The sequence below is a fragment of the Leuciscus leuciscus genome (genome assembly GCF_965113295.1).
Source record: "Leuciscus leuciscus genome assembly, chromosome: 5".
Taxonomy (NCBI): Eukaryota; Metazoa; Chordata; class Actinopteri; order Cypriniformes; family Leuciscidae; genus Leuciscus; species Leuciscus leuciscus.
The window spans coordinates 5,831,729-5,843,931 of record NC_138729.1 but is presented as its reverse complement, the minus strand read 5'-3'; the positions used below and the strand labels follow the sequence as shown (position 1 = coordinate 5,843,931).

The window sequence follows — 12,203 nt, the reverse complement described above, 5'->3', positions numbered from 1 at the left end:
TGATTGTGCTAAAATGGAACTATTGCAAGTATACTTTAGGTACACTTTAAATATCTTGCATTTAAAGACTGATATTATACAGAGATCATACTATCCTTACTAATTTTAGGCTCAATATTAAGACATGTGCATTGTGCAATAAAGAAGCACTCCAAATAAAGTTATATTTGTTAAATAATAAAGTTATTATACGATTTATATCAGTAAGTCTCAAGCGATATGTCAGTAAACATGGTAATGGATTTGTAGTATACTTATTATGAAATAAATGTATTTTAAATACATTTCGGTGAAGGTTTTTTTCACTAGGGATCACACATTTCATTTTACTATTTTAAAAATGTTATTAAAGATCCAGGTGGCAAAGCTTTGCAGGTTCTTCTTCTTCTTTTTGTCACTGTACGGTGAAAAGTTACCGTATTTTGCATGCAGGTAATATCAATGAAGACATGTAATAAGTATGAAATAGATGCTTAGCAATATACACTGTGTGTTATATTCATGAAAGCTCTGAAATTACACACATACATGTTCCTCTTATTTGTTAAGAACAAATATGTCTGCATTTAGATTTTTAATAACCCCTCTCAAACTCTTTGTGAACCTTTTTCACGCAAAATTTGACATGAAATTCTCAGTGCATATATTCTAAATGGCCAAATAACAGTTTAATTGTTGATAAAGAAAGTACAAATTTAAAATATCATTGTTCCTGTCATTCTTGCTTTTTAAAACATCTGTAACTTTTGCTGATAAGTTGAATTTCGCATGCAGGTTACTAATATTGCTAAATTTATTAATCTTAATTATGGAATTAATTAGTGCCGTGGTTGCTTAGCAACAGTAATGTACAATTTTGAAATCTGAAAGCCCAGCACAGCCAACATGTTCAAGCTACATTCAAATTTCATTTTCATCCTCAACGTTATTTGCACCAGTGATTTCTACGGAACTAATCTAAAGTTGCATAAAGCGTTTAGGTAACACTTAACTTAAAACCTTTATTAATTATCCCTTGTAATGCACCTTATAATACATTATAATACTTATCTATTCATTGAACACACCTTTAGAAAGTGAAATGCATTAAAACACGTGACAAACCAAACAACTAATTTCAGATGTAACAAGGAATCTGCAAAATATTACAATGCATTTTAACTTTGGTTACAATTATTTATGAAAAGAAAACCTTTATAATGCATTATACATGAAGGCTTTAAGTAAAGTGTAACGGTCTAGGTGCGGTGTTACCTCTTGTAATTTGCCCCACCCAAAAAAATTATATTAAAATGAATATTGATTTGATGATGGTATTGATGATGAAAATCTGAAAACATGTTTATCATAGAAGAGTATTTAAGTCATTGTGTATGACCTGCATTTTAATTAATTTTAATTGAATGAATAGACCCTGACTCAAAATGTTTAAATTTAAATTAGATTGAACTGGAAAAAGTGGAACTTTGGACATTTTTCATGATCATTATTACCATCAGAAATCACATTAAGTTTGAAGGGCAGTAATTTCTATTGGTATTTCAACACTGTAAAAAAAAATTACATCCCCAAGTCAAAAATTTCAAGTGACCGATAACATCTAAATTTTTCAATTAGTCTGACGTATTATTTCTCATTGAGCCAATGTTAACAGACTATTGCAACAAGAATTTCACTTGGGCCAATTGAAAAATTTAGATGTTATCGGTCACTTGAAATTTTTGATTTGGGAGGGTTAGAAATTTTTTACAGTGAATGAAGACTGAAAATTTGAAAAAAATACTGTTATTATTATTATTATTATTATTAGCCTAATTAATTAGAAATAACTGCAACTGTAATTTTACTATGTTTGTTGATCTGCTGGAACAAACTGGCGTAGATCTGTGCCATAAGTTTACAGAACATACATTAATATTATAAAACAAGGTATACAAAAAATATGGTAGAAAAAATTATTACTATGGCAGAACAGTGCGATAAAAGTAAATGTATATTGCTGTTCCTTTCTGAAATGAAAAATCACTTTCAGTAAATGATGGTGTCAATTACAGTAACTTGAGTGTAAATTTGTATTATACTTAAAAAATATTGGAAACTCTGCAGTATACAGAAGCTATATCATTTCCATTGAAAGGCCATACACATTATCATTTATTTACATATTTGTTCTTGGCAGCCGCAATCTTTTAGCTCACAGGCAATTACATCTGGTGTTATTGTAAAATATCTTTTGTGCTATACTATTTGATAAAAGCTCATGTGATTATGGCAGCATAAGGGATCAAAGTCAGATTTTTTTATATAATAATAACATAAAACAAAACATATAAGATTACACAGACTACATTTTGTCCTGAAGACAGATCATTATTGCATAGTAATCTACTTCAGGAGTTCACAGTGTAACATTTAATTATCTTACTTAACTCAACATTGCCATACTGAATGCACTTTTGAGGGCTAGGTGTGTGAGACCAGACAAAGGTTCAGAATAATAGTTTGTAATACTATTTGCAAAACAATAGTTATTCTGGCAATCCGTGTTTTCACTGTTATCCGGTAGGGGGCGCTGTTACGCATCTTCTGAAATACTACAGCCTCTCCGGATCCAAAAACAAGCGAAGAATAAGATCTGCGTAAACCAGGGCTGCATCCCAATTCCCTACTATATGGTAAGCGAAAAACAGTATGTGACAAAAGAAGTATGTCCAAAATCACATTACTCATGAAAGAGTAGGCAAAAAAGTACCCGGATGATCTACTACTTCTGGCGAGATTCTGGAGTGTGCATATGATGGACACTTTACTATCCCATGACCACACAGCGAATGTAGAACGTCAGATTTGACCCCACCCATTCCCAAACGCTCCCGGGGAAAGAGTTAAGGATGTACTTGATGTTTTCAATGTACTTGAAAGTTGGTTTGAGAGAAAAAAAAAGCACCTTCCCAAAATGTCAATTATTCTGTGGCATGTCAAAACATAGGCACAGACTTTTTCCTGGGAAAAGATCACACCTATATACATATATATATATATATATATATATATATATATATATATATATATATATATATATATATACACACACAATGAGAAAACTGGAACTAGCATGCATTTGGCAAATAGCGTGAGTATATTCTGTGTAAAGCTTAGACTTTGCCTAAGGAAAACAGCTATTAAAGGATGTATCTCCTGGAGTCATAGATTGACCTGGTAATTCTCGACCATTGTCGACCAATGAGCCCCCGAGTTCATTAAGTAAAAACTTTAATTATTGACTATGGTAGTTATCATAATATTTTAAGTATACACAAGAAAGGCATTTTGACACACATGATAATAAAATCATCTTGGTCTCATGGCTTGTAAGGCCTCAAGAGGGTACAGAACACGATAAAGTATTTTCTTAATAACTGTTAACTATTAACATAAATTAAAGTTAATAGGCTGCTGATATGTGATAATCACAGTCCTCTTTTGCTCTTAGGTTTAAGTGGCTAGTCACTCACACGACCACTTGCACTGTTTGCATTTTATAACAGCAAAACCTCACTTGCGGTTTCCAAAGTGAGGGGGAAGGAACTCAACACATTTGTTATGCCTTGCTACCTTAAGCTATGCACTGACTGAACTCAATTTCTGGCAAAGGCTTGAAAAATACACAGCCTCACTTCTTTTCATAAATGATGCATCTTCTGGTTCTATTGAGCTGTGTCTGAAAGCTCAATAACTGGAGAATCATATCAATATTTTTGAGGTCCTAATGATTGCTAGTCAAACTGCTGAAATAAACTTATAACATAATAACTAATCCACAGAAAACAGCCAGCAAGGATGATTCACAGAGAAGTTAATAATTGCTACCAATTATCCATTTAGAATCAAAAGCTTACCTTAATTATTTCAGACTAGCTTTTCTGTAAAAGCAATTTAGATATAATTGGATAAAACGTAACTACATACATACATACATAATACAGAGATGAAGGCCAAGGGTACTCACCAGTGTGCACAAACATGTGCTTGACGAAGTTTTGTTTGGCAGTAAAGGTCTTACAACAAAGAGTGCATGCGTAGGGCTTCTTTTCCCCATGCTGCCCCCCTGCCGCACCACCTTGCTGTTGACCTCCCCCGGGTTGCACCGTCAGTCCACTGGTGTACGGAGGCATGCTGGGAGAGGGCACTGCCACAAACTGGGGCTGCTGATTCCCAATGGACTGGGGCAGACTGAAGAGGAAAGGCTTGTTGTCGCTGGCTGACTGGGTTGCAAAGAGTGTAGGCAAGTAAGTGTTGCCTGCCGTTCCCATTACCTGGGAGTTGCTGGTCAAGGTGAGGGGCATGCGCAGGTTGCTGGTAAGTGGCTCACCTGGCCGCAGGTATGGCCCGCCTGGCATCGACTGGGAGGACGCTAGGTTTGCTTGAGGCGGCTGCTGGATTCCAAGCTCACCGCTCTCTTGAGAAGGACCGTTTCCACTACCATCTTCAACCGCTTCTTGGGTCTGCTCGGGAGATGAATCGTTGACCTCGATCTGCACAGGGGTTCCCCGCTCACCTTGCTGGACTTTATTCTGACAATTGTCTCGACCGAACCCAGACAAGAAAGGCTGTTCGACGGAATCCGTTTCCGTGCCAATGGAAGAGCTGACGCCGGAGTCAAAGCTCTCACCTTTGGGCTCGCTCTCGATGCACTCCAGCTGCTCGCTATCCTCACGACAGTCCACAAGCCCGTAGCAATTGTACTCGTCCCCTTGTTCCTGCTTGATGTGAATATCCCCAGTGTGGAGCCTCACAGGACGAGGCTGTTTGCGGCAGTGCGTAGTCTCCGACGTGACCAGGAAGCGCTCCATTTGTTGTGAGCGCTCGTGGATGCGTGTGATCCAGGCAGGGTCCTGCCCTCCCTCCTTCTGCTGTAGTTGAAGGGGCGAGTCGTAGCTGGCCGTCACCGCAGCACCGGCATAGTGGGAGCGATTTCCACGGGTACCATTTTGCAGGCCCAACCCAGAACAGCTGGAGTAAAGCGAGGAATAAACGCGGTCAAGGCTCTGGTGAGATGTTTGCATGTAGCCTGATTCGGCATCACTACTGGGACCGGACGTGCCAGACTCAGGGGTTCCCCGTGGTGTCTCCTGCCCCGAGTCCCCTGGGACGACGGAAAAGCTGCCAGATCCACCAATGCCAACATTCTGTGAAACAATGCGGGTGCACTCGTCGATAACGGTCTTGATCTGAAGTATGCTGGCAGCTGTGAGGATCTGCAGGGCCTCGGACTGGGAGACCCGCAGCACACCGCTGTACATGAAGTCAATCAGTTTCTGGACGGACTGTACAGAAACCACAGAGGGGATCTCGATGTCACTGTAGCCCAGGAGCAGCTTGTCCTGAAAGAAGGGGCTGCCTGCAGCCAGCACACAACGGTGAGCTCGCAGCATGCTACCATGGATCCGAACAGTCACGTCACAGAAGTGCCCGCGGTTTCGCTGCTCATTGAGGGTCTCAAGTACAGAATTGCTAAAGTTGTGGAGATTAATGTGGTGAATGCGTTCGGTCATCCCCTTGCACCTGATGTCACCTGTGAGGCAGACACAAACACAAACACAAACCAGATCAATCACATATCCAGCAATATTATGTTGAACAATGACACTATTTTCTTTTAGAGATGTTGTACAGCCGAAATTAACCCTGTATTTAAAAAAGGGCTATATAGATAAAGGTAACTTGACATGATTTTCTGAAAAATATTTACTGTTAGCTACACTTACAATGTCAGCTAGTGTAAGCTAAATGTATGAATTTCACTGCTAAAATAAAAAAATGTGAAATCTGCAAATGATGCTAGAGCTTTCTAGCAACTTTTGCAGCTATTTTTGACTTAATCAATTGGTGCTAAGGTCATTTTTGTTGATGCACAATATGTGGGTATGTTCAAAATGTTGATGTACAATATGTGGGTATGTTCAAAATGGATTCTTACAGTAATTGTACAAAATCAAATACTTAAAACTTAAAATCACATCAAATACTAAAAACTTTTCCTGCATCAATGATGTTGAATTGGGGTGTTTGCAACCTGAAGGATCTTCTTCAAAAAGTTAAGATTGAGGAGGAGAATGTATTTAATATAATGATTTAAGAAAACACAAAATAATAGAAATGCTAGATTTATAAAGATATAACAGATAACAGAAGGAGTGTCTCTGGAATTTTCCACACACGCTATTTTCAAAAATCATAAAGACAAAGCTTAGACTGTGAAATGCACAGATAGAGATTGCCATTGCTTTAGGGCTGTAATTTAATTGCCTTAATAATGAGCAATAAATAAACCATTGATAACCACAGACATGTGCTTCAATCTTGCACAATCTTAGGGAATGTGTATGGCCTGTAACTGCTTTTGTTCATTGACATATTTCCTGTAGAACGTGTATTCATTTTCTGTCTCTACCATATGGACAAAATGGTCATGGGATGTTGTTTGTAAGAATGAAGCAAACAGCAGAGAGTATCACAGTGTCTCTGTTATTGTAGAACAATGTCCTGTTGATGTGCTGTGAAACTTTTCAGACATTCCAAGCATTTATATTATATTAATTATATTATATATTACACATACACTTCTGTACACCCCAGGACTATACACTGCAGCAACAATAAGAGGAGTGTGGTAGTATATTTACATGTGATTATTAAAAGTAGGCTTGCAATCTATATATATACACATATTAATGTTGAAACAGGCTGGAGCGAAACTCTGCCGGAAAATGGCACTCAAGGATCAGGATTGAAACCTCCGCCATTCACCCACACATATGGATTTATAATGCAAAATTATCAAGGTTAAGTAATTGGACACCACTTGCTAATGTAATGGGGTCATCTGATAAATATAGTGAGGTCATGTGATTATCAAGCAGCATAACATTTATTGAGGAATAATACCTACTGTTTCACTTACTCTTTTTAGAACTCAGTGGTTAATATACAGTGTACAGTGTTCAGTATTCAATAAGTAGTAAGCGAGTATTCCATTCCAAACATTCCTGCAAACACTCCACAGAACAGAATATCCCACAATGCAATGCTCTCAAAATAGCTTAAAACCTGCATCCTGCAATGTGGCACACTATACTCCAGCTATACATTTAATTAAACAGCATTTTTCTAATTGTTTACTTAAATTATGCATGCAGTTTTCCAATTTTCAATAAGATTTAAAGGTACACAGATATGGAATAGATTTTCTCATGTGGCGAGACAATGTACCTCAATAGAGAGTTTTAAAAGAGTTTTAAGAGGTCTGCTGATAAACTAGTTTGTGCATTTGGTTGATTTTATTTTATTTTATTTTATTTTTATTGTATTTTCATTTACTGAGAAGTGTTTGTTGTTTTATCATCAATATCATCATGACATATTTTTTTCTTTTATTAATGTTTATATGAGTTGTATTATATTGTGTTTGCATTCTTTGGTTATATTTATCTTTCTTTGGTGGAGGCTTTAGATAAGCCATACTGGCTTTTTGCCTTCTCCAGCACTGTATATGCATCAGTATGTCCTTGGTGTTGTATTTTCTTTTAATTTGTGCAAATAAATAAATTAAAAATAGTGACTATTTACTGCATCTACATACTATCCCTCGGCTTACATAATATACATTGTAGCCTAAAATGTTAATGTTCATGTTATTTTTCAAGTATTATATTTAAGTAAAAAAAAAAAGTATCAAAAATACCATAATCCAACGCTGAAAACAAAACATCATGATATCCTAAAGACAGAAAATGAAATGCAATTTTTAACCCTTAAACAATAATCAATGTTTTTATCTGGAAAAAAAAAATTCTGAAAGTGATTCCAATGATATCATTTCTCTGTGCTGTCATTTTTATAGCTGTGTTGTGGACTCTGCTATTCTTTTATAGAACGAATTTTAGATCTATATCGTTATCTTTATAGTATATCGTCCTTTGTGTGAACGGGCCTTTAGCCAGTAAAACACTATAATTCTACAATACCTAGAACTAATTTCTAAATCTATAATTTATCCATCTATATCAGGGCACCACACATTAGACGTAAAGCTACACATGATGATATTAAATTATAAGCATTTATCCTTTAGCCCGGGAGTTTTCAAACCCGGAAACAGATCAAAGTTAGTCATCTTGAAGGACCTCTCATTTCTCTAATTGCACCGTGAGAAGGCGAGTAACGAGTGGAATAATGAGGTCTTTTCCCTCTTAGCAAAAAATCTCTTGAAGTCAAGAAGTTCCAGATGCCAAAAGATTAGTCAATATAGGACGAAAAACAACAAAGCCGAGATGCCAGCAGATCATCTCACTATCCTGTTACAAATATATACCATTTCTGTTATCATCTATTACCCAATAAGCATGCACCTGGGTTCTTTCCCAGGGTTTATCCCATCCCATTTGTTTACTTACTTCTGCTTAAATTGTGTAATAAAGTAATAAATTATCTATTAAAAAAAGAAAATGTAATCCCACTGATCAGGAAAGTGTACGTTACATGTTTGACCAATGACTGATGAATGTTTTCTCCACTGTGTACTATCAGTGAGATGAGATGAGATATACAGTATGTGTGACCTTCAAGATTTTCCATAGCAGAGTCACGTAAGCCTCAAAGTTTTCCTGGCGTCCATAAGATCCTTGAGCGCAGCTGATGACACTTTTAAGTGACGCGCGAGTGATCAAGAAAATTACAATATACAAATAAGCTTTCCTTTGATTCCTCCGTCCTCGTTTTCTTCCCTCGCATCCTATGAGGAGTGGAGCTGAGACGCGAGGATGCACCCTATGGCCCATTCGCCAACCTATACCCTCAGTCAACATTCCCTGTTAGTCCACTTGAAAGAGTGAATGGAAACGAGTGAGTGACATGGAAACTATGTATAAACCTTAATTAAACTATTTAATAACCAATTAAAAAGGAATAATATTACGCTGTAGCCACATTGGATCAGCGGTTTGTAATATGGATGGATGGTTGATTCTTCTGGCGAGACGTGGGAATTCATTCAGCGCGACCCTCACAGTGCATTATGGGTATTCTCTAGGCGTTGAGTTAAAGGTATAGCGGAGGATCTTTCCAAATTTTAGATAAGACCCGCCCTCTCCACTTTTTGAAAAGTTTGATTGATTCACCAGAATGATTGACAATTAGGAGGACCAATAGTATAGGTTACCCACCAGGAAGTAAAACATCCTCCGCTATACCTTTAACATCGGTTATACACTCAATAATGTCCACTATGGTATTAGACGCCAGTACATATGGCTGTCCCCTTAAATAGTGCCCTATTTAAGGGTATAGGGGGCGATTTCGGACACATGTCTCTGACACACACACACACACACACACACTACAGGTCTTGTAGTCTCTAATGAGCTGATGAGTTTAATCAGGCGTATTAGATTAGGGAGTCACACAAAATGTGCAGTGCAGGTTTGAAACCCCTGCTTTAGCCTAATAGCAACAATCTTGAGAAACACACCGAATAATCAGTGTTGCTCTTCACAACATAACAGGTGGCAATGCCAGGTCTTTTGAGTAAATCCTACCAAACAGCATTAAACTATCCCACATTAGCACACAGGAGACATAATTTCTGAAAAGTGGAGTGGCTGGAAAACAGTGACCTAAAAAAGCTTTTCTTTTCACAGACAGAGGGCAGTCTTGAGCTAGTGTGTGTGTGTGTGTGAACTGGCCAGCACTCGTCTGCACATTCAGCATGCGTTTCGCTTTTGCGTTACATTTGAAATCAAAAATTAAGTAAATCAAATCAATCAAGCTATGATGGGTCCATGGGGTCGTTATTCGCGCAATGAATTATTTTCAGACTTCTCTGAAGCTTACATTCACGCTGGTCCGCATTTGCAAGCACACGTCTGTCTATACAAACACTTTAGGAGAGAACACAAAATGTCTACTTTCTATGAGGTGCTGCGCCCTTTTTCAACAGAAGGCTTTGAAACTCCTAAAAATGCCCAGAAGAGTTTAAACACTTTTGAATATCAGTCGTATTTGCTGTGGACAGTAGAGACATTAGTTCCCTTTGCAAAACGTCACCTTACAGAAACTCGCACACACTGTTTGCTCCTTTTCAAACGTGCATTCCTCTCCCGAGCACTTCTCAGTTTTACACTGTCATTTCGGCTCCGTGTTATTGTTTAATGTTCTTTTCAGTATTATTATTCTTTATTACAGTTGTATTATGTATTTTGTGAAGTTTAAAGTGCATGAACGTGTGTGTGAGGGTTACATGTCAGAGACAGAGCCGAGTTATTTTAACCACACAGGAATGTATATGCAATGTATCATGTTTTCCACTGATGCATATGTTGATTGAAATATTCTCTATAAGGAATGAGGACTGTGTGGCGCATGATGTATACATCTATTTTGAACATCATACACTGCCGGTCAAAAGTTTGCTCGCTCTTATGCTCACCAAGGCTGCATTTATTTGATTTGAAACATTCTATTTGATTATATTTTAAAAAGTCATTTATTCATGTGATCAAAGCTGAATTACTCCAGTCTTCAGCGTCACATGATCCTTCAGAAATCATTCTAATATGATGATTTGCTGCCCAAGATACTTTTATTATTATTATTATTATTATCAATGTTGAAAACAGTTATGCACAATTTTTCGATTCTTTTATGAATAGAAAGTTCAAAAGGGAGGGGAGATAAATAAAAGAAATCAATACTTTTATTCAGCAATGAATGCATTAAATTGATCAAAAGTTACAGTAAAGACAGTTATAAGGTTACATAATATTCTATTTCAAATAAATGAAACAGAACTTTCTATTCATCAAAGAATCCTGAGAAAAAAAAAGAAATTTTCAACATTGATAATAATAATAATTAATGTTTTCTGAGAATCAAACAAGCATATTAGAATGATTTCTGAAGGATCATGTGACACTGAAGACTGGAGTAATGATGCTGAAAATTCAGCTTTGATCACAGGAATAAATTATATTTTAAAATATATTCAAATAGAAAATTAAATGGTCATAATATTCAACAAAATTACCGTTTTTTAATTTTTAATCAAATAAATGCAGCTTTGGTAAAGCATAAGAGACTTCTTTTAAAAACATTAAAGATGTCACCGATCCCAAACTTTTGAACGGCAGTGCACTTTAAACATGAACAACATGTTTGCTCCCATGATTCAATAACAACGGGGATAAAAGCGTAAATCCAAGTCTACGCTCCCTTAGCTCATTACAATAGCAAACTTTAAAATAGCAGTGTTTACTATTCCCAAGAAAACGCTGAAATGTCATTTCTCAACTCATATGGTTTCAAGAGCATTTAAATGTTCGTGTGGTGAAAAAGGATGTAAAAAGACAGGTTAGCAGAACACACCATTCACTCAGGATTCACAGCAAACAACATGCAACCTTTGAGACGTAAAGGATGACACGGCAAGGAATTAGGCATCCTTTCTGAAGGTTATCGATGCAAGGTGTTCTTTTAGACAAAGAAGAAACACCATGTACTTCTGTGTCTAGACATGTTTCTGTAAAACGTTAAACCGTTTTTAAAATCCTTTGTGTGTGTGTGTGTGTGTGTGTTGCCAACAGTACGTTATGGGGACAAAAAGTGGATTTCTTTTTTGCATTGTATGAGGTTCGTAGTATGTTTGGGTTAGTTCATAACACAGGACATCGCTACATGATCCCTTGTGAAAAAGAAGTGCGCTTAACTGTGGCCCTGTTCCAAATAGCACCCTAAATACTCGCATCGAGAGCGCATATCGACTCGCGAGCACCCCTCGGACACCTAAAATGACCCATGGGACGCCCTGTGGTCTAGAGGAATCCACGATCACGCACACATGCCGGCCATTGTAAGGCCACAGTTGTGCGACATTGTAAGTGCATATGAAATGTGCCATTTGGGACAGGACAGGACCTATTATTGAATATGCACTTGTAGTGTTCTTCATATCTTAATAGTATATTTAAAAAACGGCCCTTGCAGATAATATAATATTAATTAAATAAAAGGCAACTTCTTAAAGAGAGTTTCTCAAGACACTTTTAAAAAGCGCACTTTGTAATCATTTTAAATTAAAGGTTTTACTTTAAAGAAGTTAAATTAAATAATTAGGTTTGGATAATCTTTGTGGTGCTTTGACTTTGACG

General features: G+C 36.9%; 1 protein-coding gene across 6 annotated transcripts in view; it reads right to left on the bottom strand.

Annotated features, from left to right (window-relative positions):
* The window catches only part of zbtb20 (zinc finger and BTB domain containing 20), a 70,511-nt gene that overhangs the window by 14,142 nt on the left and 44,166 nt on the right, over positions 1–12,203 (bottom strand). For all 6 annotated transcript variants that reach the window (XR_014206303.1, XM_082170957.1, XM_082170959.1 and 3 more), the window contains exon 3: positions 4,010–5,575. Coding sequence is in view for 5 of the 6 variants with exons in the window: in XM_082170957.1 (XP_082027083.1) it covers positions 4,010–5,555 (1,546 nt within the window). In the remaining variant the exon portion in view is untranslated. The remainder of the gene's footprint in view (positions 1–4,009; positions 5,576–12,203) is intronic.